The sequence below is a fragment of the Babylonia areolata genome, chromosome 1 (assembly GCF_041734735.1).
Source record: "Babylonia areolata isolate BAREFJ2019XMU chromosome 1, ASM4173473v1, whole genome shotgun sequence".
Lineage (NCBI taxonomy): Eukaryota > Metazoa > Mollusca > Gastropoda > Neogastropoda > Buccinidae > Babylonia > Babylonia areolata.
Window position 1 is genome coordinate 25,358,391 of NC_134876.1, and position 26,995 is coordinate 25,385,385.

General features: G+C 41.4%; 1 protein-coding gene across 2 annotated transcripts in view; it reads right to left on the minus strand.

The window, feature by feature from the left end:
* Positions 1-297: 297 nt before the first annotated feature.
* Positions 298-26,995, minus strand: part of LOC143281038 (innexin unc-9-like) — a 31,832-nt gene continuing 5,134 nt past the window's right edge. The window contains exons 1-5 of one of the 2 annotated variants that reach the window (XM_076585953.1): positions 8,533-8,726; positions 7,692-7,872; positions 7,125-7,280; positions 5,350-5,640; positions 298-4,566 (exon numbers count right to left, since the gene is read on the minus strand). In XM_076585953.1, the coding sequence (XP_076442068.1) occupies positions 3,958-4,566; positions 5,350-5,640; positions 7,125-7,280; positions 7,692-7,872; positions 8,533-8,534 (1,239 nt within the window). In that variant the 5' untranslated portion in view covers positions 8,535-8,726 and the 3' untranslated portion in view covers positions 298-3,957. Of the gene's footprint in view, positions 4,567-5,349; positions 5,641-7,124; positions 7,281-7,691; positions 7,873-8,532; positions 8,727-26,995 lie in introns of those variants that run through there. The other variant, XM_076585945.1, reaches the window with a different exon arrangement.

Sequence of the window (26,995 nt, forward strand, 5' to 3'; positions counted from 1 at the left end):
ATACTGTTATAATTATAATCAAAGGCGATAATTGATCTTACAAGAAAATATAAATTACACATAAAATGAAAAATACTACTACTAAAAATAAACGCCTAAAAAAAGAAAAAGAAATTAATTTTACTTATTCTGCTTACATTATGCAAAAGCAGTCATTTCACACAAACACACTGCGTAGGTGTAGCTGAAAGCAAGAGAAAATGAGGAGAACCCTGTCTCTTATTGTATGAGAGATCAACACTTATGTTGAGGGAAAGACGACACCCCCCCCCCCCCCCCCCCCCCCTCCCCCCCCCCAAAAAAAAGAAAAAAGTAATCAGTGGTATACCACAAAATAGTTTACAACACTTTATGAAATACATTGGTACATCAGATGAATAAAAAAAAAAAACAACAACAAAAAACAACTTCCACTCAAGGGAAGAAAATGACACACTCCCTCACTCTCTCTTTCTACAGTCGCTTCATTGTGCGTAAATGTCAGCAACCACGGTGGGTAATGATTATAAACACTTCTGTTTCGATGGGTAACAGTAATAAACATTTTTGTTTTGACAACGTCTCCAGGTACACAAACAACTACTCATCCATCAACACATATCCACCAGTACAATATCATACCTCTCTGTTCTCACCAAGCTGAGTGTTGCTCTGAAAAGCAAAGGAGAATAATTCACTTGAAATGACACAGGTCACTGCAGCATCTCCATGAATTGAGACCTTTGAAGCCAAGAAGTGCAGCACTGTCCACATGCTTATTCATGGTGACCAAAAAACAACAACCCAAACACAAAAAAACAAAACACAAAAAAATCCTGCCAACAGAGGAAAGTGTGTGAAAGTAGTAAGAGGAAAAAGAAAAGACACTGTGCTTAAAGTATAACTTCTCTCTTTTTCCACAGTGCCAAGAAACGAGAGTGAAAGGCCAAACTGAGTCAAGTGACTGTGCACAACACTCTGCTATGGCTTTTACCTGCTGATTTTGGGCACAAAAAAAAAGCAAATACAAGGCAGCATTCATTCACTTTCAGTACATTTCTTACATATACTGTGCAAGTTTTCTTTTTCTTTTTTAAAACATATTTTTACAGTGATTCAATTATATCCCACAACCTCAAAATTATAAAGTGTAAAATGTGCCATGTACATGTACACCTATTCACATGACATGAAAAACACAGCACATATGACACACACAAAAAGGTAACATAAGATCTTATGGTACAGACTGGGGAAACTGACTTTTAAGGGAAATTTAACACTTTTGATCAGGGTTACCAGGATAGGTCATGTACAGCTGAGCAATCAGCAAGTCAGCTTACATACCACAATCAATCATTCACAGCAGCAGACTTTCTTAAAATCAAGTACCATTTCCACCAATCCATGCATAATGTTACAGTCCAGACATAAAACACTGACATGCTGTATTACATCAAAACTCTGTGACAAAGTGATGAAAAAAAAGAAAAGAAAAAAACCAACAAAAAAACAAAACAAAGAAAAAACAAATGAAAACCTTTATGTACACTTGGAAGCCCAGACGTGCTGTTGTTTCATTGTAAATGAAATAGGTTTGTATATAAAACATAAAACTACACACCACTTTGCATAAATTTATACAACATCAAATCATAAAGATAAACAATGCAAAAAGATTGTAAATTTAGATGTACATCAAAATATCGAGAGACAAGCGAAAAAAATTAAAACACATCACACTTTTCAGAATTCGTACAATTTATATCTTGAGTGTGTAATTTCTACATACAATCATTCTTTTTTTAAACCAAAGGAGAGAAAAAGGAGGAAATCTCACACTTTGGTTGCAACATAATGCTTCGTGTTTCTCTATGCTAACTTCATTTCAAGCCCATGAAATTGGCATGATATAAAATCCCACAAAAATAAAGGTTACAAAACTGTTAGCACCTGTAGCCTTTTATGTCACAAAGATCGATGTATTAATTCATGTTCTGATTAACGACTACAAGCATCAGGAACATTCTCTACATCTTTTTTCTTTCCTAAAAAAAGAATATCTAAACTACAGCCAGTAAACCATTGTGACTGCTACAAGTGTGGTTATCCATGATCTTGGGACTTTCATCACTAACCAGCACACATTTCAACTGATGATCAGTCAAGACAAACTGTACAAAAAATCATCTGAAAAAATAATAAAGTCTCCAAATAGACAAGAAAAGTATATATAAAATCTCTATCTCAATCATTTTCAGAATGAAATTGGAGGGAAAACACAACAGCAAACACAACCATCTAAGTAAAATTATACAGGTGACCAATTATTTGAGAAAAGAAAAAAAAAGAAAAGAAAATCACATTCAGCACACTATTCATTGTGTTCAGTGCATTCAGACCAGTTAAAAACAGTTAAAACCAGACAAGGAAGTACATCATTCTCTTCTCTAAAAGCAACTGCAAAAGCTGACACAACAAGTGGTTCACAACGCTGGAAATGAAGAAAAGTTCTCCCACCACCACCTCCACCTCTCATGTCACAGTCAGTATCATATCAAAGAAACTGCCCAGGTTGTGGCTCATGCCCTGTGTGTTTCTCTCTTGTTTCAGGATGCTGGATTCAGTGTAAACAGTATATGAAGCATACAGTTATTTATATCAGATTAAAAAAAAAATAATAATAAAAAAAAAACTACCACATCTTGAAAAAAAAACAACCCCATACAACTGAATATACAGATTCAATGGGAAGAATATCATAAACGAAAGAGATCTCTCTTGTAGCTATCAATTAAAAAAGAAAAAACCTCGACATAAAACAAACAAAAATTTTAATGATAGGGTTTCCCATCTTTACAGTGCAATCTGGGTCAGCTGAACTTTGTTTTCCTATATCTTTTTTTCCCTCAGAAACATACTTTCAATACACAAGACCTGTCTCATTCTGTCAGTCACTCTTATTGCGTGCTGAAACAGAGGTGAAGTGACCTTCCAGGTCTTAATATTCCCACTCACTTAAGTAGTTCACCTAAGCTAATGAAGTGTTTTGATAATCACTGCTATCGAGGAGAAAGGCGGCAGAATGGCTAAGACACTCAGCTGCCAATACAGAGTCTGTGAGGGTGTGGGTTCAAATCCTGCTCTCACCCTTTCACCACAGTGTGACTGGAAAATCAAACTGAGCGTCTCCTCATTCGGATGAGACGATGAACCAAGGTCCCATGTGCAGCATGCACTTGGCGCACTGAAATAACACCAACATGACAACAAGAATGTTGTCTTGAAGAGGAAATCCACTCTGATAGGAACACAAATACATACGTATGCACTCAAGGCCTGACTAAGCATGTTGGGTTATGCTGCTGGTCAGGCATCTGCCTGGCAGATGTGGTGTATGGATTTGTCTGCAGTGACGACTCCTTGAGAAACTGAAACTATCGAAAAAAATTCAGCTTTCTAGCATCCCTGCCTTTGCACTATTCATTGCAATCAGCCCCAGTTTTCAACCATAACTACCTCAAGACATTCAATGATTCATACGTAGCTCGACCCAGTTCAAGATATATCTGATTTTGTCAAAAACCTGTCAGTTTGTAAAGATTTACACCTTTCTTTAGACTTTTTCTCGTATTTCTTGTGTTAAAATTGACAGCAGTGTTCAGCATGAAACAAGTTACATTTTATTCACTGATCATTAAAACTGTTATTAAAGCCTCAATCCAAAGAAACTAGACCAGACACTTCTTTAAAAACGCAAAAAGATAATGTTGCATCCTTTTACATTTAGTCTTCATCTTCTTTTTTTTCTTTCTTTTTTTAAATTTATTTTACGTCCTTTCTCTAAGAGTAGAACTCACAGGTCAGGTTGTCAGTCACCATTCTTATATATAGAACATGTGGTAACATGTATCCAGACCCCTAGCCCAGATTGCCAGTCCAGCCTTGCTGCTAGTGGTCACCCTACAGTCCTGGCCCCTACTCCCCGGTCAGCGCCTCCTTCTCCTTGTCGATGGGCAGAGTGGGTTCAGTGGGTTCCTCGCTGGGCTTGGGGCCTGACTTGCCCTTGTAGAGCTTCCACATCTTGTCCACCAGGTCGGTGACCACCAGGTCCGTGGAGTTCTTGGCGATGACTCGCATCACGAACACGCCATCGTCACGCAGGTACTGCTCGGCAAACTTGTTGCACAGCTTCTTGTCGAACCCGGTATGCAGCTCGTTGTTGATCTTCAGGTACTTCTTGATGTACGCCGAGCGGTTGCGCTTCACGATGACGCGGTAGAACCAGGCCACAAGGTTGAGGCAGGTAAGGAAGGCAACGAGGACAAGCCAGAACCAGATGAAGATGAAGATCTTCTCGTTGAATAGGTTGATGGGCAGCACGCACTGCACCGTCCAGTTCTGGATGTTCTGCAGCTGGCGGATGCGGAAGTCGCAGAGGGTAACTCGGGGAAAGCGGGTGGACTCTTTCCAGGCATCCCCCTGCCCTAACTTGGCCAGCACCTCAAAGCCGTAAAGGTTGTAGTCCGTGGACAGGAAGGCGTTCAGGATGAAGAACTGGCTGATCACGTTCACTGCATACAGCACCTGCACGTCCACACACACACATATATCTATCTTTATATTATACATAAAAAAAGGTCCCGTAGCCATTCACCACCATAAGGGCACTGAATTCATATCCACGGTGTCTTGGCCTCGACACAGGAAGGTGGAGCCCAATCCTGCTCCTTTTAACTTTCACCAATCAAAGTCATGTATCTATTCACGCCTAGCATGGAGTGGGGAAAACTAAGGTGGAGTGCTTTTCCCAAGGAAGCTAACCAGCCTCGAACTCTGAATACTGGTGAACAAACACTTGATCTGAAGTCCAATCCTAACTGATCCTGCCACAGTGCCCTCCACTGCGATTATCTACTAAATACACATCTGGGCAAGATGAAGTGATGTATGACGTTTTCTACCTTTTACTGCCAAACCATTGAGCTTGTGGTGGTGAGGAAGAAAGTGGTGAGACTGGAAAGGTTGTATATAAAAATTATAATATATATTAACATTACTCCCACAACAGTGAACCCTTCACCCTGGTGGTGAGGTAGGAAACGGTGAGAACTGGATATAAATATGATCACTCCAAATAGTGCCCCATTTACCTTGGTGGTGAGGTAGAAAATGGCGAGATTGGAAAGGATTGATACAAAATTTATTTTAATATACATTATCATTACTCCCACCACGGTGCCCCTTTCCTTTACCTTGGTGGTAGGAAACGGTGAGACTGGAAAGGTGCTACGCAAAAATTGTAACAATATACATCATTATATACATATCATATACACATTATCATTACTCCTACCAGTGCCCCTTTACCTTGGTGGTGAGGTAGAAAGCGGTGAGGTAGGTTCCTGCCCTCTTGTTGCAGAAGAAGCAGCAGAAGCGAGCCATGGTCTGCTTGGCGCGGACCAGCATGTTCCAGTGGTACTCGCGGTGCGTCTCCAACCATCGGTCCATGTACAGGGCGATATGCTCGATCGTCTTCTTCCGGTCGTCTGGTGATCCCATTTGAGTTTTCTCTGCCATCTCCACAACCTTGTCCAGGTTGATGCCAGACCCGCCGTTGAACAGCCGCCACACGATGTTGGGGAACTTGAACATGAACGCCTGCAACACAGCATGTTCACTTTTAGTTGGTTTCAATAAGGTGTCAAAATGTACAGACTGATCAATGAATGCCTACAATGTAGCACGTTCACTTTTAGTTGTTTCAATGAGGTGTCAAAATGTACAGACTGATCAATGAATGCCTGCAACACAGCACATTCACTTTCAGTTGGTTTCAATGAGGTGTCAAAATGTATAGACTGAACAATGAATGCCTGCAGCACAGCAGGTTCAATTCTAATTGGTTTCAAGGAGGTGTCACAGCATGTAGACTGATTCATACAATCTACAACACAGTTTCACTTTTAAGGAGGTGTCAAAGTGTGCACTTCACCACAGCTTTAAGTTTCAAGGAATTGTCAGTGTGCGGAATGATTTAAAAACGCTACACTACAGTTCCAGTTTCAAGGAAGTGTCAAAGCACCAGACTGATCCATATACATTGCATCACAGATTTCAGTTTCAAGAAACTGTCAAAGCATGCTGAATGATCTAAACATACATCATGGTTAAATTTTCAAGGTGTCAAAGTGTTCAGACTGATCCATATACACTACACCACAATGTCAGTTTGAAGGAGTGTCAAAGCGTGCAGGTATATACACTACACCACAGTGTCAGTTCAAAGGAGTGTCAATGCATGCAGGTATATACACTACACCACTTCTGTAAGTTTCAAGGTGGGGTCAAAGTGTGCACTACACCACAACTTTAATTAAAAAGTTTCAAGGAATTGTCAATGAGCAGAATGATCTACATACGCTACAGTTCCAGTTTCAATGAGGTGTCAAAAGCATGCGGAATGATGCAAATAAGCTACAACACAGTTTCAGTTTCAATAAGTTGTCAATGTGTACAGATTAATCCATGAAGGCTTGCAACACAGCACAGAGGAAGGGATGGTTGACGTCACCATCAACAGCACAGAGGAAGGGATGGTTGACGTCACCATCAACAGCACAGAGGAAGGGATGGTTGATGTCACCATCAACAGCACAGAGGAACGTCACTGGACTGTTGTTTCTCTTTTCTCTTGCCTACCCTGTAGTTTGTTTCAAGGTGTCAAAGTGTGCATACTGAGTCTGATCCATACACGCTAAGTCATATCTGCTTTGCACACACATACAAAAAGAAAAAGAAAAAAGGAGATGTGTGACCTTCACACAAAGTACATAACAAGCTGGTCAAGCCTCAAGAGCCCACCAAAGGTTTTTCGTAAAACATTAACATGAAATAAAATTAAATAATATGAAAATAATAAAATAATTAAATGAAATAAAATAATAAGCAAATCCATGATAAATATAACAAAGTGAAAGATATGCAGAAGGAAAATGACAGAAACAAAATTTGACAGAACATGAACAAGTATGAAACACTAACATCAAATGACACAGAGATCAAAAACAACCAGCAAAGAGTAGCTATAGAAATGAGAAGCATGTTTTCTGAAAGCCAGACATCTGACAGCAGGCAGCACTGACCTGGAAGAGCAGGATGAGGGGCACCCACTGGTAGTAGGTCAGCTCCTCGTTCTCCCTCTTGATGGTCTCCAGAGGTATCTGCTCGTCCATGGCAATGTAGTATGTGTTTTTGATCCAGCAGTAGCTCTTAGCATAGTCTACATAGGCTCCCGTGAACTGCACACAGCAACAAGGCCTTCAATGTCCGCCCATCAAAAAAACAACAAAAAACAAAAAAACACACACATGTACACACATAAAAAATACTGGAACAAACATTTCCATAGACTGTGAAAAAAGTTATAATTTCCAGGCTTTTCAGAAGAGAGTTATTTTCTGAAGGGTTACCACTTTGAGATCAGCACAAGAATCAAAAAAAAAAAAAAAAAGGAGAGGAGAGGATTGATGGAGTCAGCACATATTGCAATACTATTGTGGCCCATTAGGACCTTCAAATATGACACCTGACCTCTTGACACCACACAGGATTTTTGCTCGTCCTATGATGACACCATCAATTCTGACAAAGACCAGTGGATGCAAGACAGTAGCATCCCTTGGTGCCAGACTTTCTGTCAAAGTTCTCACCTCAGCAGGGCACCAGCAGTGGATAGGGTCCCCCACAAACTGCCCCGTCGACACAATGATTGCGAACATGGCAAATAGAAACACCGTCCACACATGATTGAGTCTGTCGATCCAGTCATCATTGCTGGCCCCTTGAAGCTTCTTCAGCGAGGGGACACCGCCGATCACTGACCCTATAGACCTGCAACACACAACATAGCACCGTTTTGTTAAAATTCATCCACAGTCTACTTTCAAGTTTTCTACTTGTGAAGACATTCTTATGACTTGCAGGACTATGTATAAGATTTTCTTGTTGTCCTGTTACAATAACACTAGTGTGCTGTGACATGTTCCAAATCAGATACTCTCAAACCAAAATAAACATAGCATGTCATAAGAATTTTTGAAAAAAAGAAAAAAGAAACAAGAATCAGAATGACACAGCATACTTTCAAAACAAAGTGTATAACAAATCAATGTCATTTACTTAAGTCAGTATCGCAGGCAAATCAATAAATAAAATAATGAACAACAGACAAAGAATGCCAAACTGTTAAAAGTCAAATGCTTCCAACACAAAGAAATTAACTTATATATACTAGTCTTTATGAAGTTCATTGCAGCAAAATCTCTGACAGTTTCTCTCTGAGTGTCTCCTCTCTCTCACACATGCAGAGACACACACAAGAAACAAAAGTCTATGAACAAACATTTCACTCAGATACCTTCCACAAAGCCAGACACAAGAAGAAAAAAATTCTTAAAAAAAAAAATAAAAAAATAAAAAAAATCAACCCCACCCCCAAAAGAAAACACCAACAATTAAAAAACAAACAAAAAAAAACCCCACACAATTTACATTTCAGGTGATCCAAACTTCACACAGCACAGCCAGATAACACTTCCAGCAAAAAGACACCCCTCCTCTAAAAGAAAACTCAAGTGACAGAGCTGGGGACTGAAATATCTTGGTAATTACACAGTGAACTTGAGTGAAGTGAGTGTGCGTGTGTGAGAGTGTGGGTGTGGGTGTCAGAGTGAGGTGCACTTATCCCTTCCTCCTTGTCCCCCCTTCTCCTCAATGTGGTAGACCACTCAGTCAGTCTACACAATATTCAGGAAGAAAGACATATTCAATGGATTTCTGATGAAATAACCCTCGGTCCTTACAATCTGGGAAATGTACACACACACACACACACACACACACACACATATATATATATATATATATGTGTGTGTGTGTGTGCGCACGTGTGTGTGTGTGTAATATGTGTGTGTGTGTGTGTGTGTGTATGTAAAAAAAAATATATATATATATATATATATATATATATATATCTGTGTGTGTGTGTGTGTGTGTGTGTAATGGAGGAAATCTCCTCCCGACACACATACACTGTATACTGTATGGAAAAATGGGTAAGCCACTTGTGTGTGTATGCACCAACACAAAAGCAGGGTGAGGGGTTGGGGGAAACTGGGGGGATTGTAACTATTGGTTATGGGGCCATGTCAAATTGTCATGCTCAGTAAGGAGCGTCTTTCCCCCATGTTCATGACAGCTCTCACACCACACCTATCCTTCTGGACCCCAATCACCTGCAAAGTTCAAAACTTCAACACATTTTACATACAAATAATTGAAATACCTATGGTTATATCTTGTCAAAAGCTATCCTGAAGACCTGTTTCTCAACCTAAATATCAATGTAACTTTTTTTTGCTCAACTGTTTTCAGTGTGTGTGTCCAGTTATTTGGTGTTTTTTGGGTGTGATGTGGTGTGGTTTATGGTGGTGTGGTGTGCAGGGTGTGTGTGTGTGTGAGCTTAACTGTGTGCATATATATATATATACATGTCACTCTGTGAGTGTGTGTGTGTATGTGTATATCGGTATAACGTGTGTGTGTGTGCGTGCGTGCGTGCGTGCGTGAGCATGTATGTGCGTGTGTGCATGCACATGCATGTGTGTGTGTGCAAGCGAGTGTGTTTGTGTGTGTGTGTGTGTGTGTGTGTGTGTGTGTGTGTGAAGGGGAGAGGGGGATGGGGAGCATGCATGTGTGCATGAGAGTGGTGCATAATTTCCAAGCAGAACAATCTTTTTTTTTTTTTTTTTGAAAACTGCAATGGTGGGACAACAAACAAAAGAACCAAAAGAAGTTACACAAGACACAGGCTCAAAATGCACCAGGATGGAAGGGACCCAAGCAAGCACCCACGCAAAAATGAAACAAAAGTGAAACGACGTCAGCCATGTAACCAAATGCTTCACGCAACACTGATTCTCTGTGTGTTTTCCCTCCTACTCTCTTATGTGCAGCAAATAAACGCAGGGACACTCCCAACAGTGCAGTTTTCCCCATGTTTTCTGTCACTGGGAGTGTGAATACAGTGGTTAAAATTTTGCCTATTGTGGTATGTACGTCAACACATCCTTTTCCTCTGTTGTCCCAATACCTATCCCATGGCATTACTTCATGTCAGTTATGTTTTTGTGCCTTTCTGTACACAGGGACATAGTGTGTGTATGTGTGTGTGTATGTGAGTGTGTGTGTTGGGGGTGTGGGAGGGGGGGGGGGGAAGGGGGTTGTGCATGCACATGTGTGTGAGTATGTCGAGTGTGTTTATGGTGGTGTACAAAGTTCTGCAAGTGTATATAATGTATGTACAGGGATATGGTCAACTGAACTAATACAAAATTAATGCATGAGTGCACACACACACGCACACACACACACACAGACATGCTCGTACATGTGAGCAAAACATATGTGTGTGTACACACACAAGCACACACACAGACATATTTCAATGCAGCCCTGATATATATGTGATCCTGTGTGGTCGGCTGTCAAAGAAAAATGTCTACTTCAATGACACACCAACATACATGGGCTATGAGCCATTTTGTTTGCAGTGTAGAAGTTTACGATCCAAAATGATGAACTCCTACAAGTGTTACGAGCTGCTTTGAACGTATTGTGCTGGTGAACCGAAGCGAGGTAAAACTCGTCATGACTGCAAAATGGAAGAGCTGTTCAAGTGGAACCAGAGTGACTCAGGACAGTGTTTGGCTTTTATGTGTGCTGTCTAAACCCCCTCTCTCTCTTTTTCTGTGCACACTAACATCCCAGCCACACTCTTTCTGTCCCTCTTGCTTTCCTCAGAAACACCAAGTTCACCTCCCCCATGGCATGCAGGGGGTCTTTCAGTATCAAGAGCATCCCCGCCTTGTGGAAAATATGTGCTAGAATGTCCTCTTTTCTATTGCTCTCTTTATTTTTTGCTTTTTCTGCCTTCATTGTTGTCTCCTTTCTCTGCCTTCCCAGTCCAGCCCCCTTTCTTTATTTCTGAGCAAGCCTTGACATTTTATTTTCTTCTCTTTTCCACAGTCTGTGATTTACTCTCTGTGCTGATTTGCTCTGGCAGTTTGGTAGTAAAATCGGGATGGGCACTGGCTGTCCGTGCTGCAGTGCATATATGGCCTCATTTTTTAAAGGTATTTTTTGTTCAGCACTGGTTTTTCCTTTTTTACAATTTTTTTGTAATCTGGGGATGATAGCAGAAGGGCTGATCATCACAGGCCTAGTCGTGTTTGCCCTAGGTAGCTAATGGTTATGATAATGAATGTGTCATGAACTGTATTATGTGGGTTTGTCTTGTTGATTAAAATAATATCTATACAGTTTTTTTATCACTGTCTTTTTTTTTCTCTTTTTTTTTTAACAGATGTGACAGGTTCTGTGTTGACGTAGCCGAGCATTAGTATGGTTTGACAGTCCGGATATGGCCCTGTACGGTCGGCTGGACATTAACTATAAACAACAATAAATGATAAACCTTGTTCACCCTCCACGGCCCCTACCCACATCTCTTCTGACCCCCTCATGCCCAGCTCTCAGTGTGTCAAAAAGACTGTAAAAGCTTGCAAAACAAACAACACCCCATCTCGACATTTCCTTCCTTCTTTGACTGATAATCATATCTCTGTGTTCCATATGTCAGAACAAACTCATTCTTGGGGTGGGGGCAGGTGTGTGTGTGTGTGGAGGGGGGGGGGCCTGGGAGAGAGAGTGACAGAGAGATTTCGAGAGAGTGGTTGAGAGAGAGAGGGGGGGGGGACGGAGGGGGGGGGGGGGTGGAGGGATGATCTCAGGAAAGGATGGGCAGACTGATAGGCAAAGGCAGACTGCAGCTGTGTAGGCAGACTGTAACTGTGTGAGACTGACATAATTTGCGAACAAGTGGTCTTTTCACAACCAATTGGCTTGTGCATTTTGTGTGTGTGTGTGTGTGTGTGTGTGTGTGTATGTGTGTGTGTGTGTATGTGTGTGTGTGTGTGTGTGTGCATATGTATGTATATGTGTATGTGTGTGCGTGTGTGGATATTGCTTCTTTTTTTTTTCCTTCGGGAAGTGAAGTGCTGGGAGAGAGAGACAGAGACAGAGAGACACAGAGAGAGAGAGAGAGAGAGAGAGAGAGAGAGAGAGAGAGAGGGAGGGAGGGAGAGAGAGGGAGAGAGAGAAAGAGAGATCCACCAAGAAACACAAAGGAGATTATGTACTCCCAGCAAACACAATTAAGATGGCTCTGCAGGAGGTGAGAGGCAGTGCACTGAGAAACGGAACCCTTTTGTAATGTATGCACCTCTGACATGCACCTGTTTTGTTGTTGTTGTTGTTTTGTGTGTGTGTGTGTGTGTGTGTGTGTGTGTGTGTGTGTGTGGTGTTGCTGTTGTCGTTTTCCCCCTAACCTCATGTGTGTGTGTGTGTGTGTGTGTGTGTGTGTGTGTGTGTGTGTGTGTGTGTGTTGTTGTTGTTGTTGTTGTTGTTGCTGTTGCTGTTGTTGTTGTTGTTTTTGTTGTCGTTTCCCCCTAACCTCCAAACGTTCTTGTCTGTGTGTGAACAGTACCGGGATCGTTGCAGCCTGCTGTTTATCGTTTTGCAAATCAAATATCACGGTGCAGGTCTTCCCCTGTTCCCGTTACGCCTACTCTGATCGCACCGCCGACCTCAATGGCCTCTACAGTGTCTGACCATTTGTCCCGTTTTGCCTACTTCGCTTCTCTCTCTCTCTCTCTCTCTCAAGCATACACATACACACACGCTGCACAGAAACAACATTCAGCTTCTTAGAACACTTGTAATTTCCTTAGGGTATTTTAACAGGGCGAAATATGATGCTTTCGCGGAAGTGACTTCCGAGTAAACAGACTTAAAGTTAAACGTGCGCACGCAAACACACAGGCCAAATTTTCTTCGTAAAACAAGGAACAATGACGATAACTTTTTTTTTTCAGCACTGATATTTTTCTTAACTATTTTTTCTTGAGACCTGTAATTCTCCGTGATAAAGGTAGAATACAGAATACATTAGCTCCAATAAGAGAAATTCATTTAACTGTGCAACAACAAAGCCACAAATACTGAATCGGCCACTGAATAATAATGGCACGAAATGTCACCAACATTCGCAAAGCCCACAGAGCCACAGAAGCAATCAGCCTGGCATACCGCAAATGATACGTTAAACGGTGGTTGGCCTACACGCTTTTGTCCTGAGTGTAATAAACAACATCTACACCGCGTGTCAAGCAAGAATTCGCACACACAAACGGAGGAATATTGTGCACTTGTTCGTGACCTGAATCCCGCATATCTCCGCTGCACATCAACACGCAAAGCAAATCTCTACGGGATAAACGAGTACACACTAAGAGATGCACACGAGTTTAAATTTCACGACCAAGCAAACGGGGACAAATTGTTATTTATATATATGGTATGGCTTTGTTTACCAGTGATATCGTTTTACCTACTTTAAATTTAAACGACTTTCTACTGGCCCGCAGTATTACCCCCTAAATCTCCGTTTTACGTAATTCATCAGTGACAGACAGACAGAGACACAGAGAGAGAGAGAGATTAAATGTGTGTGTTTGTGTGTATGTGTATGCGCGTGCGTGCGCGTGCGTGTGTGGTCTTATTGTATATCTATATAGAAATTCTGTGTGGATGTTCATGCTACAGGTAGTTTTAAAGCATTGAATTCATCTGTAAAGGTCTGAAATTAAAACAAACAAACAAAAAACAAAGCTTTTCAGTAAGGTGACCGTTGTTTGAAATATCAAACTTCTCCACTGTAAAGGAAATCAACAATGTCTTATTGTCCGGAGAAAGGTTTGGGAAGATCGAAGGCATCTGGAACAGGACATGAACTGAAAATAGAACGACTTAATATATCATATATTTTTGTCGTTCCTGTCGAACTCATTTTATGTGACATTTTCATATAAAATATTGTTCAAACCAAAGAAAGTCGACACATCGAAGTAAACCTCTGAGCGTGTCTAAAGCTAGATTTTTTTTATCACCCCCTTCCACAGCAACGGGAAAATCTGGTTTACCTGGCAGTCGGCGACAGGCAGACACCTGCCTGACCTGTGTACACGTGTATACATGTATACGTGTGGGTGCGTGGAGCTGACGCTACCTGTGGCCTACATCAGAACTTAGTTATACAGTACCGCCTGCCTGGTAAGGGGGGAGAGGACAATCCCTATTGTGTTCTGGCCTCACTACACTCATCACTGTCTCCATCGTTGCGCTTGTGTCCGTTTTACACGCACAGCACACTAAATTTATTGCTTATTAATGTATTAAAAAATATTAAAAAATAAACAGGAAAGACACATTTTAACCTCTTTCAAGAATGTTTTTTTAATCTAAAAAGGTTGAAGTTACATCACAGAAAAAATATTTGGAAGAAATCCTGTCTCTCTCTACTCTTACAACACACACACACACACACACACACACACACACCACACACACACACACACACACACATGAAATGAAATTAAATGAAATTATGGTGCTTAGAGCCTCGCCGACCACTAAGGCCATCTCAAGGCTATCGCCACGTTAATACCTACTACAAGGGTAAAAAACACATTTAAAACGAGTCACCACTTCAAACTTTCCACTCAACGTTTAAAAGACTTCCATAGTTTAAAACCTTCAAATCTGATCAAAAATGTTCACTTCTTTCAAGAAGTCCATCAGCGCCCACGGAGGGACATCACGAAGACAGACAGACATAGACACAGAGAGAGGGGGAGAGAGAGGGGAAGACAGACAGAAAGAGTGTATCTGATAGTCAGAGAGAGAGAGAGAGAGAGGGGAGGGGAATGAGAGACAGAGTCAGAGAGAGAGGGAGAAAGAGAGAAAAGTGTGTCTGGTAGAGAAATAGAGAGAGGGGGGGGGAGGGAGAGAGAAAAAATGAGACAGAAACAGTGTACCTGATAGTCTGAGAGAGAGAGAGAGAGAGAGGCAGACAGACAGGCAGTCCGACATACTGAGAAAGTGAAAAGATGAAGCTTTTCCACACATTCCTCAGCTCTTCAAGAGCATTTATTTCACAATGATACAGCGCTAAAAAAGAAAGAAAAGAGAAAAGGAAGCGCATACACACACACAAACCCCACGCAAAATCAAATGAACATCACTGACAAGTGTCCACAGCAAACCACTTCCCATTCATCCGCTGTCTTCAAGAGCAGATAAAGGTGTTTTCACCCGCCATTCTCACCTGCCCACCACTTGCTGGGCTTTTTTGTGTTCAATACATACACCTTTTAAGATAGGCGCACAAAAAAATGTCATTAACTGCACAGGTGTCTCAATACGTTGCTGCTGTGCGTTTGTCAACGTGTCCGTCGCCTTATTCAAGACAACTTCTATTTACTTCTTGCTGTCCTATCCACCCTCACTCCCCACGCGAGAGAGAGAGAGAGTTCGAAAAGAAGGGGAGAAGAAAGAGGGATGAAGAGAGACAGCCCCCTTGAAACTGAAACTGAGTGAATTCGAGCTTGAGGGAAAAAAAATAAAAAAATCTTGGCATGTAACCGTTCCGGCCTACATATACCCTGGTGAGCAATTAACCACCTTCATCCCGACCATGTTTCAACTACTTCTGTGTTCTGGGCTGACCTGTGCGTGCGTGCGGACCGTGAAATCCGTCCCAGTTACATCGTGATAGCAACAACGAGCGCGTAGCATTGCAGAGCGGTGCCAACAGACCGTCATAATCCGTGCAGTTTTTCCACTGGACCCCTGCTTGGTCTGCCCCGTGTCTGCGCCCACCTTTCCGGTGACTAGACGACGGGAAACATTGAATGGGTGATCCCAAGACTCTGTGACGGAAACTCCATGGTAAAACAACAACAAAACAAAAACAAAAACAAAACCCCACCGTAAGACGCTATTTCCTCTTCTCCTAACAACATATGTCAACACATTTGCAAGCAAGCAAGCGTGTGCCTATGTGTGTGTGTGTGTGTGTGTGTGTGTGTGTGTGTGTGTGTGTGAGAGAGAGAGAGAGAGAGAGAGAGAGAGAGAGAAACGGACGGACAGACAAACCGACTGACCGACATACAGTTATATCACATCTGTCGACTTCGTTCTTCAGCAAGATCAGTGCAGGCAAATACCATATGTATACAATGTGTACAACATCTGCAGCACCGTGGACAGAGAAAAACCAGTAAGACCACTCTGTTGAAACAACAGACATCAGCTCTCTCCACACATAACAAAAACTAAGAGTTCTCCATATCCGCAGAAGTGCTTCACACGTTTTCCAAGACCCAAGGTGACCAAAAGCACTCGCAAGAATCGCAGTCTGATCACAAAGGACGGGATCTGGACACACCCCACAATCGCTGAGACGCAATAAAAACAACGGTTCAGTCCTAACGACCTAAAGACAGTGCAAACAACGGATAAGTCCTAACGACCTAAAGGCAGTGTAAACAATGGTTTAAGACGTAACTGTCCTAAAGACAGTGAAAACAACGGTCAAGTCCTGACAGCCTAAAGACAGTGAAAAGAAGTGAAAACAATGGGTATGTCCTAACGATCTAAAGACAATGGAAATAACGATTAAGTCCCAACGACCCAAACAGTGAAAACGACGGTTAAATCCTAGGAGAAAATGCATCGCACCTGAAGATAGTGACAGTCCTACCTAAAGTCAAGCACTTCGAGTTGCACACACGGGCTCGGGTTGCATGAGCGATCGTAGCAATGCAAAGTTTGCTTTGCAATACGAACGTTCCCAATTCTTCACAAGTTACAGTTACATAAACAGTCTCAACACTAAGCAAACTTTGCGCTGCAAAAATTGTTCATGCAACCCACCCCTGGTCGTTTGGCAACGAAGCAGCACATGCACCCTGGCCCACCAAAGTCTAAAGTAAAGGAGAAGGAATGCGGGGGCGTGGGGTGGGTGGAGACCTGTCAGACATCATGACGACAAACATAAACCGTCTACTATCACTCAAATTGAAATGACGTTCATTTAAACAAAGAAGGAAAAGATACCGAAATTACCTGTTCTGAATACGGAGCAAGTGGCTCCAACTTTGACTGTTATCAATTATACCTTAAGTTATTGCTTTATGGGTGTATGTGGACATCTCCTTAGTCATGATTTGGTTGGCTAAAGACTCAGGACATGTATGCATGCATATATATATGTGTGTGTGTGTGTGTGTGTGTGTGTGTGTGTGTGAATATTATACGCGTGTGTATGTTTGTGTTATACTTCAATTACTTTGCCTTCTTCCTTTTATCAAAGTACTGTCTCAATAGGTACACCTTTTGATTGTGTGTGTGTGTGTGTGTGTGTGTGTGTGTGTGTGTGTGTGTGTGTTACTTTCAAATTAACGTGTTGTCTTTAAATAATTCCTTCTTATTTATAAATATGTTGCGAAAAACTAACAGCAAACTCTGCAGCAAAACTTATATCCAGATTGGTATATATAAACACTGAACACGGAGCAGATAACTCCTGTTTACCAGCATATCGTTTCATAATAAAACAAAAGGACGGGTCAAACCTAACACAAAACGCCAAACTTGGTTAAAAGCAAACAAACAACACCAAACAAACAAACAAAAACACCACCAGCAACAAACGCACAAAAAAGTACAGTAGTTTATCAGTGGTGATACAAATTTCGAAGTACGCCTTATCCATTTAACCTCGTGACACTCGCCAAAACGTTCTCGCGCACATCCGGGAGCACGTGTATTAACGGAAAGATGATTAATGTAAAAGAGCCAGGCAAGGAAAGATGATAACTACCATCGCTTCGCAGTACTTACTCCTCGAGCGGCCCCGACTGAGATAATAACGCGTCATTATTCTGACGTGGACTGGGTGCGGACGGAGAATGCGGTTAGAGACTGGAGAACGATACCACACAGGACTGACACAGCAGCAGTCCTGACATCGGGTGCGTTAAGCCACCGACACACAGGCCGGAAAGCAAAAAAATATTCCAGTTGTTTCAATCTGCCGCACCTTACCGCAGGAGTTCAAAACTCACGACCGAATAACAGCTTTTTTTCTTTTTGCTTTGTTGTTGTTTTATATTGCTGATATGACAATGATGCAAACAGTCTGATAGATCTGGTTTAGATTTTATCGTCCCCAGTTGCCATATGTTCTTCGACAGAGTCTGCAAGCTGCTGAGTATTCTCAATCCTCCACAATAAACGTGGTTTCATATATATATATATATATATATATATATATATATATATATATAAAATAAAATAACTTTAAAAAAAAAAAAAAAAAAACACACGTGCTTCTGGACCATGTTAATATATAATAATCAAAATAAATTTCATGTGAACAGCAACCTTTTGTGTTCGCTTAAATCACCCGTTTTCAAGATGGTCGCTAAAAACACACATACACGTGTGTGTGTGTGTGTGTGTGTGTGTGTGTGTGTGTTGTGTGTGTGTACTGCATCATGGCAACAGTCTTAATTTAAGTGCTTAAGTCAACACACTACTCATATTTCTATGGCTGGCACTGGACCAAGACCATACAATGACAGTTGCGTGCGTGTCAGCCATCAACTCACTCCAAAGATTGGAAGACCACAAGGAACCTCGCAACCCTGGGCAAGATTTCCCCCGTGTCAAGCTTTTCGGTTCACGACAACTGTCAAGATGCGGAGAAACAGCTTTGTGTGGTAGAAACAGCAACCATTGTAAATCCACCCAGCATGAACAGACATCTCACCAACCTGAGGTTGTGAGTTCATTTGCAGTGCTCCCAAGCCCGAAATTAAGCGCAATACCTCTCATGTTAACATTCTCTTTTGCCTATTCTCATTGAAAAGTAAGTTTGTTTCACCAATTTTCAATGCAACTTTATTTGGCTTCACCCATTCTCAATGTAATGTCAGATCTATACTCGTCTATATGTTTCAAATATATATATATATATATATATATATATATATATATATATATATATATATATATATATATGTGTGTGTGTGTGTGTGTGTGTGTGTGTGTGTGTGTGTGAAATTACTCTTGATCAGATGATGTCAGTTTGTTTTAAATACCTCATAAATATCTCACCTTGGGAAGTGTGTATGTTGCAAACACGCAAACTCAGCTCTAAGTGTGTGTATGTGTGTGCGTGTGTGTATGTGCGTGTGTGTATGTGCGTGTGTGTATGTGCGTGTGTGTATGTGTGTGTATGTGCGTGTGTGTGCGCGCGCACGCGCGCATGCGGGATTATCGCACCAACTTAGGTAACACCGCGTAATGGGGATTTGACCCACCAGCAGACTGTGTTAATCCACGCTAATCCACGTTGAACCACAAGTCTGACAACATCTGCTGGAGGTACGGTACAGGTAGGTGGTTTCCGGATTTACACCCACCCAGTTCCATGTGCCGTCTTTTGTGTCGCACATTGCCCCCAACCCCACCACGCCACCCCCTTCCAACCCCGCCTCTCTCTGTGTCTCATATACACAGGCGACGTATCTACACTCAAATTCTCATTCTGTCTAATTTTCCTTCAATAAAACGACCGTACCGTTTTCTTTTTTAAAACCAGTCACAGGAGAGTAATTAATATAAACACTCGCATGCACAGATACATACTAAGAATTAAAACAGTAAATTTGCAATCCTGAACCCGCCTTCCGCACCACCTTCCACCCCCCAACTCGAACCCCCACCCCCTTCCCTCTTCACACCGAGAAAGCTGGCTGGTATTTGAACGGGTCCATTATCATTATGATGCCCAGTACACTGCTGTACATGTGCCACCACCCGCCCGGCGTAATCTGCCCATCGAACATAACGGATCAACACTCGGTTCCTTAAGCCGCACACTGACCCCTTTGTAGTGGCCACACCACACTGGGACACGTCTGTTTTGAGGGGAACCCCTTACTGGACTACCGGGCCCTTGGCATTGGGTAAAGACCCTTCAGAAAGGAAGTAAAAGGCACTGCCTGGTAGTCAAAGGTGTGTGTGTGGACTGGTAATGGACAAGGGTGGTCAAACAATGCCTCCCACTCAACTTAATCCGTTCACCCCAGCCCCTCTCCCGCCCCCGTGTTCCGTTGAACCGTCTCAGTACGTCTGGTCAAGCGCATTCCCTTTTTGTTGTCCTTCACGCCTCACCTACGCCCCCCCCCCCCCCCCCCCCCTTTTTTTTTTTCTTCTCAAAATACTTATCTTTATAATAAACACAAGGAGTGCGTGAGAAGGCTGACCATTAGTAGAGAGGAAAGGCAGGAGACAGGAGAAGAAGAAGAAGTAGTCAATCAACCAATCAAAAACACTTTATTAATCCACATGGAAATTACCTTGTGCAATCACAGGCTCGTTGTAAACACCAACATAAAATGATCATGCGCAACATAAAAAGAGATTAAAACTAGTCAAATAAGAATTCCCAATAGCTGACGATAGACTAACCCCCCGCCCCCTCCCCTCGCCCCCAACTCTGGAATACCTTCAAACCAATCATTTTTCATTTTTCACTGCTCGGGTCACGCTCGTCTCCGTGGCCTTACTCGGCACTGGCACTATTCTGCATTCCGAATTGCGATAGCTCGGCAGTACACGAAGGTTTTATATTGATTTTTTTCTGACATGCTATTGAAATAAATCTTTACGGGGAAAAAACTAAATCGATAATCAAAATCGAAGACTGAACCTGTGGACAATGTATTCTTGCGTGATCAGAAAAAAAATGTGGCGAAAATCTTATTTTCCTTTAAAATATGATTCTTTGCGCATATGAACAACTTTTAACCTCTCTCAAAAGTAAGACCGTTGAACACTCTCTCTCTCCCCGCTTCAACGCTCCCTGGTCCCACCATCACATCCAGATCCTGAAGTCCACGTTCACGTTCAGCTGGAGGAGTGGTGGCGATGTAGTCAGAGTAATAATCCTCCACCACCCTGAAATCCCCTTCCCAACCCACCCACCCCCACCCCCCGAGCGGCTTTTACCCCTAACCCCACCTGACACTTTATCCCTCCACCCCCCACCCCCATCCTCCTTCGCTGGGCGTTCCATGACTGTGACCACTACCACGGATTTGTACATTTATAGCCCGTGGACCACTACACGTCTCTCTGTACCACTACACTGCCAGCCCTTGAAGAAAGAGTCACCAAATAAACATGGAGTAGGAAGGTTGTGCTTGGGCGCCCAGCTGGCATTTATCCACAACTCCCTCAACACTACTGGAGACATTACTCAACAAGGAGACACGATTACACGGGACCTTTTATTGGAACGAAAGCAGGGGGCCGCTGTTGTTGTTACCAGCAAACTTTTCTGCAGGTCTGTGAAATACTACTCTCTCTTATGAACGATGGATCGGTAACGTAAACACAGGACAGATCTGTGCGACCCGACTGGACTTTCTCAAGTCCATTCCCCTAGCAAATAGGTCTTGACAGGTCCCTTTCTTTGCCGCAACATTACCCGTCAATATAAAAAATCCCCCCCCCTCACCCCACCCCCAACTTCCAAACCCAACTCCCTGGCCTGGCCACTTTTCCCTAACACTATTCATGGAACCACAAACCTATCGGTTAATGAATTACCTGTCAGTGACTTCAATCTTCGGAAGTCATGGAGTTATACGGTGGTATTAACATTTTTACATCGGACAATTAACTATCTCCTCATCTTTCTACACAGGTGCTAATGGTTAAAAAGAAAAGGGGGGTGGGGGGGGGGGAGGTCATATGAAGTTGTGGGGTTTTGTGGGTTTTTTTCTTTGTATTTGGTTTAGACATGATTTTATTATCAAAAGCAAGTAAACACATTGCAAACACATAGAGCAGTAGTCAGTACTGAGCCGAAGCTGATGGTGTGATTTGTATTTTAATCGTCTTTAATCAAATAATAATAATAATTGTAGCTGAAAGACAGCTCTACAAAACAGTCCTCATGCCTACGTTAATCACACTCAGATTACTTTAAACCGCAATGTCGTTTTTATTCAAAATTAATGTTTACATAAGCTGAAGATCTTGCATTTTCACCTTTTAAGGTAATAGTGTAATAGTGATGCTATAAGATAGTTGATTTGACTATTTCTGATTCCAATACCAGAACGTGGAGCACAAACTCTGTCAAAGGAACTTTAATGCTAAATCAACAACCCAAAAGACATGCCATGGGAGCCGACTGCATATATATTATATATGCGTAAAAGTATGACAAATCAAATAAACAGTGACAGCAAATTATCACTCAAAAACCACTAAAACGAAGCGCCTATACATTTTTCTAAAATTCCTTTTTTAAGCAAGTACTGGCGAAAACCGTTTCCAATGATAATACTTTTTATAACTTGACCAAGTGTTCTTACTTTTTTTCACCATCTTTCTTGTCTTTGTCTTTTCCCATGCTGAAGCTACTGGTAATGAGATCGACAGATGCACTGCACCACCATCAAACCTTCCCACACAGAATCACTGACGCACGTTTTATTTCCTGTTTTCTAAGAATGCCACTGGAAATAAACCGTGCGCGCGCTCGCGCGTGTGTGTGTGTGTGTTATCTTTTGGGGGAAACTCACACTTGATATCCAACCGTGTAACACCCACTGGATATGGTTGATAAAATAAGGACTGAACTCTGGTGCGCATGTGCAATTCTAAACATCACGTGAATAAGTTTAAAATGGACAATCGTCTTCTGCGACTTTTTCTCTCTTTCATTCAAATATTTCCAACGCTATTCTGCTTGACACTGACTTAATTTTCATTCACCTATAAAAACATTGTTCTTTTGATTTTTCTAAGTCCAGTCATTGTTCACAAACTTTTAAAAAAAATAAATAAATAAAAATCATGACGCCAATACTGGTCATCAAGGACTTCTGATAGAACATCAGTTTATTTCATTTTATTTTCTTTGCTTTACAGTTGCAGCAGATATCGAGTTAAGTCTTATTATCAATTATTGAAATCGATCTTACTTGACCAAACTATTTCAATAGTTGGATTTATATCCACCTTCATTTTCAATCCTTTCCACCACCCCTCACGAGTCTGCAGATTATTTCGTAGCACAACGTGTAAATCATACAGGTTCCTGCGCCAGACATACAGAAAGCAACAGTTTCCATTACAGTTTACTGCAGAACACACTTCCCGACCCACTGTCGAGATGTTCACCAAAGATGCTTAAACAACAGTTATTTTGCTGTCAGTACACTTTCGTCCAGTGGACCACGACGGATGTCACAGATCTGCGTTCAAGGGCTACAACTCTCACATTCACTGCAGTATCCTATAGATCTACATGTGGGCTTCACACATGTGATCCCGAGATTAAAGTAAGCTTAAATAAGCTTAAAGTTGGGCCAACAGCAAAGTGAGAGCTGTATGATCAATGGTTTCACCACTACAATGGGAATTTATTTGCAGCTTTGTCTTCTGTGAATGAATATGACTTCAAACTTAGAAGGTCCTGTCTCTCAGTGCTGCAGCCTTAAGGCCTAGTTGGCCATAGGAAACCATCCCAACGCCGACTGTCCTATAACCATCTTGACCCAGAGAATGGGGGTGTAACTTGGGCAAGACACTCCTCCATAATCAAATTCTAGTCTCGATAGATAATCGGGACAGCAGTTGCCTCATCAACTGCCTTCGTGGTCTTAGACAAGACTATCATACACTAAGGACCGTCCTGACCCCGCCATTTCGGCAGCCACACGGTTTTCGGAATGTGCACTCAAAGTGGTTTTGTTTTCACAAAGCACCGAAGGTGAAAGCTGACATGGATTTCTAGATCTGAACTAACTTGACATTCTGCACAAGTTTTCAAACAACCACATTACAGCACTATACAGCAGCTCTGCATCTGGGTTAAACCTGGGAAATTGGGCAGGAGAAAGAGCCGTTTCAAGTCGACAACCAGCCAAAAACAAAGAAAATGATCTGAATATGTACTACTCTAGAACAAATGTGTGAAATTTCAGCCTTCCAGAGATAGAAAGTCCTTTCTTTTGATGATGTCATCAGCGACGTTACTATGGACTAAGTGCTACGTCCTGATGCAGTCAAGAGGTTCACCTCTCTAACATAAAGGGTTCACCTCTCTAACCACTCAACCGTCTGGGTTTCATGAAAAAGATGAAACCCATACAACGCTTGGAGACTTCACAATAATAAGAACACGTAAACAAACGCAAGCACAATCAATTACCAATGCTTATCGCAGATCAGACATATTTCCCATTTTCGGACTATAGTTCTGAATTCATGTGTCAACAACAAAATGAAACCATGCTGGTGGATGAGCGACAGCATAGATGCAGGCGTTGTGGATCGAATCGGTGAGAGGAGACATCAACAAGCATTTTTGTTTTTCAAACAAACGAAAATAAGGGTAACCGTTCCTTTAAACACGAGAGGCGGGGTGTGGAGAGGCCGGAAACTAGATGACTTGGGGGATATTCAGCGAACAAAAAAAGTTATCAAATTATTCGAGAGTTTCATCTTTGTGTCCGAACGTGAGTATCAACTTGTCTGTCCTAAAGTATGATGAAAAATAACATGTGTAATACATCATGTATGCGCTAGTGAAGATCTATAAGACATTTTGAATGAATTATTTTCATCCTGAAGTGGTAATACAGAGCTCGAAAAGTTAAAAGACTACCCAGATTATATATATACGACTGCTTGAAGTTTCTTTCACAAAACAACCAGCTGGCCAACAAAACATATGGCAAGGTTTGGTTGACTCTGTGCCTGAGTCCGAGCCGACTTGTGTCAAATACAGTGATGACAGAAGGGATTTTGAAAACAGGTCTTTTCACGTTTCTCCCATGACGTTTCACCAATAATCCGAAAACAGGACCCAAGAAAACAATTTCAGATATAACAAATTATAATAAAAACAAAACAAAACAAACAAAAATAAAGAAAAAAAAAAACACTGCGTAAATAATAATGTCTCTTAGACGATATTAATCACAGAATGCTTAATGGGCTGCTCATCTGATGACTTTCTGCAAATCAAGGAAACGGTCGCTGACGGCGGCCACATTGATACCACCTATATCTCTCCTGTGAATCTTTAACGTCAAGAGTCCAGACTCTGTCCTAACACAGTCGGTTCCTATTATCCGCTTTTGCTGGTGTTTTGAATCATTATTTACTGTAGATGTCGACTGTCCAACTTGATGATTTTATACCATATCTTCGTTTAAAAATATATTTAAAAAATCGACTGTTCTTGTCAAGAAAAAAAAAATGATCTAACAAGATACAGAGCTTGAAAAAAAGCACAACAGCAAAACCTGACTGGAAATTTTCCGCGTTATAGAATGATTCTGATTAGATCCTTCGTTCGTATTCTTTTTGTTGACCTCTCTTCTGCTTTCAACACAAAGCAACCTCATCTCCTTGCCCTCAAACTGTTGGGCTTAGGTGTTGGTCATAAAGCTCATTCTCTGGATAGTATGCTTTCCTCACAATACAACTCAGTCCGCCTGGTTTTATTCTGTCAATTATTCTCAAAACTGTACTTCAAGGCACGGTGCTGTCCCCTGTCCTGTTTACACTATGCACGAATGTCTGCAGAGACAAGAAGGAAATTCCTGTCATAAAATATTCTGACGACATCGCTATTGAAGACCTGTCCAACTCTAATAGTAGTATCTAGTGGTATCTACTTACTTCACTGAAATTAAAAAGTTTTGCTCCTGGTGTGAAGAGAAGTATCTAGATCTGAACGTTCTAAAAACAAAAGAACTTAATAGATTTTCAAAAAGACCCTTTGCCTATACCTGCTCTTGTCATGGATGGTGAAACCGTGGACCGAGTTAATGAATACAAATATCTTGGGACAATTTTAGACAATAATTTCGCTTTTGACAGGAATGTTGTTTGTATTAATGAGAAATGTCAGTCTAGAATATTTTGTTTGCAGAAGTTAAGAAATATTGGTGTCAATTCCAAGATTCTCCAGAGCTACTATCGATGTTGTATTGAGTCTGTGCTGACAGTTTCATTTATGTGCTGGTATGGAAGTTTCGGAGTGAGAAGTAAGCGAGTTTTAAATTGTCATGAGTGTGTGCAGTAAAGTTGTGGGAGTGAGACAAACTAGTATGCAAGAGCTGTAACTGAGTGGTTCAGAAAGCCAGGCAGATAACTGACGACACACATGTTTTAGCAAAGTACTATGAACTGCTGCCATCTGGACATCGCTACAGAACGTTCATGGCTCAGAAGACCTTTACACTACGTTCAATTAACATTTTAAATTCCTGAGAATTATGTATGCGTGCGTGTGTCACTATATGTGTGTGTATGTACTCTCTATCTGTGTGTGTGTGTGTGTGCGCGCGCGCGCCAGCGCTTGCATGCGGGAACCTGTGAAAGCTCATGCATAATAGATTGCACTTTGTTTAAAGTTCTTAGATAATCATTTACTCAAAAGTGTGTGAAAGTAAGCAGGATGAATGTGCAATAGAAATTGTGCACTGTTCATGTCTTTCGATATACTTATACTGATAATTACTATGTAATAACAAAGTTATTGCTATCTTATCTTAATGATTTAATCAATGTGCAATATAATACATGCAATGTTAGCCTTGGTGTATTTCAATATGTTTACCATAATGATTAATCACATTTTAATAAAGTGAATATATGCAATAGTTTTTACATTAACGTCTTATATGTTACTGATACTTTTTAATTAAGTCATGTTTATGTTTTTTAGTTGAGTAATTGTCTAGGCACGTTTGTTTTGACACACCTGATGAAATTTCTCTAAATGAGATAATAAAGTTATTCTTATATTATCTCGGAACGTTGGGCAGTGTTTACTTAGCAAAATTATGCAAGTGTTGATTTCTATTTTTGACTCACTTGTGTAAACAAAGTGAGTCTATGTTTTAACCCGGTGTTCGGTTGTCTCTGTGTGTGTGTGTGTGTCTGTGTGTCC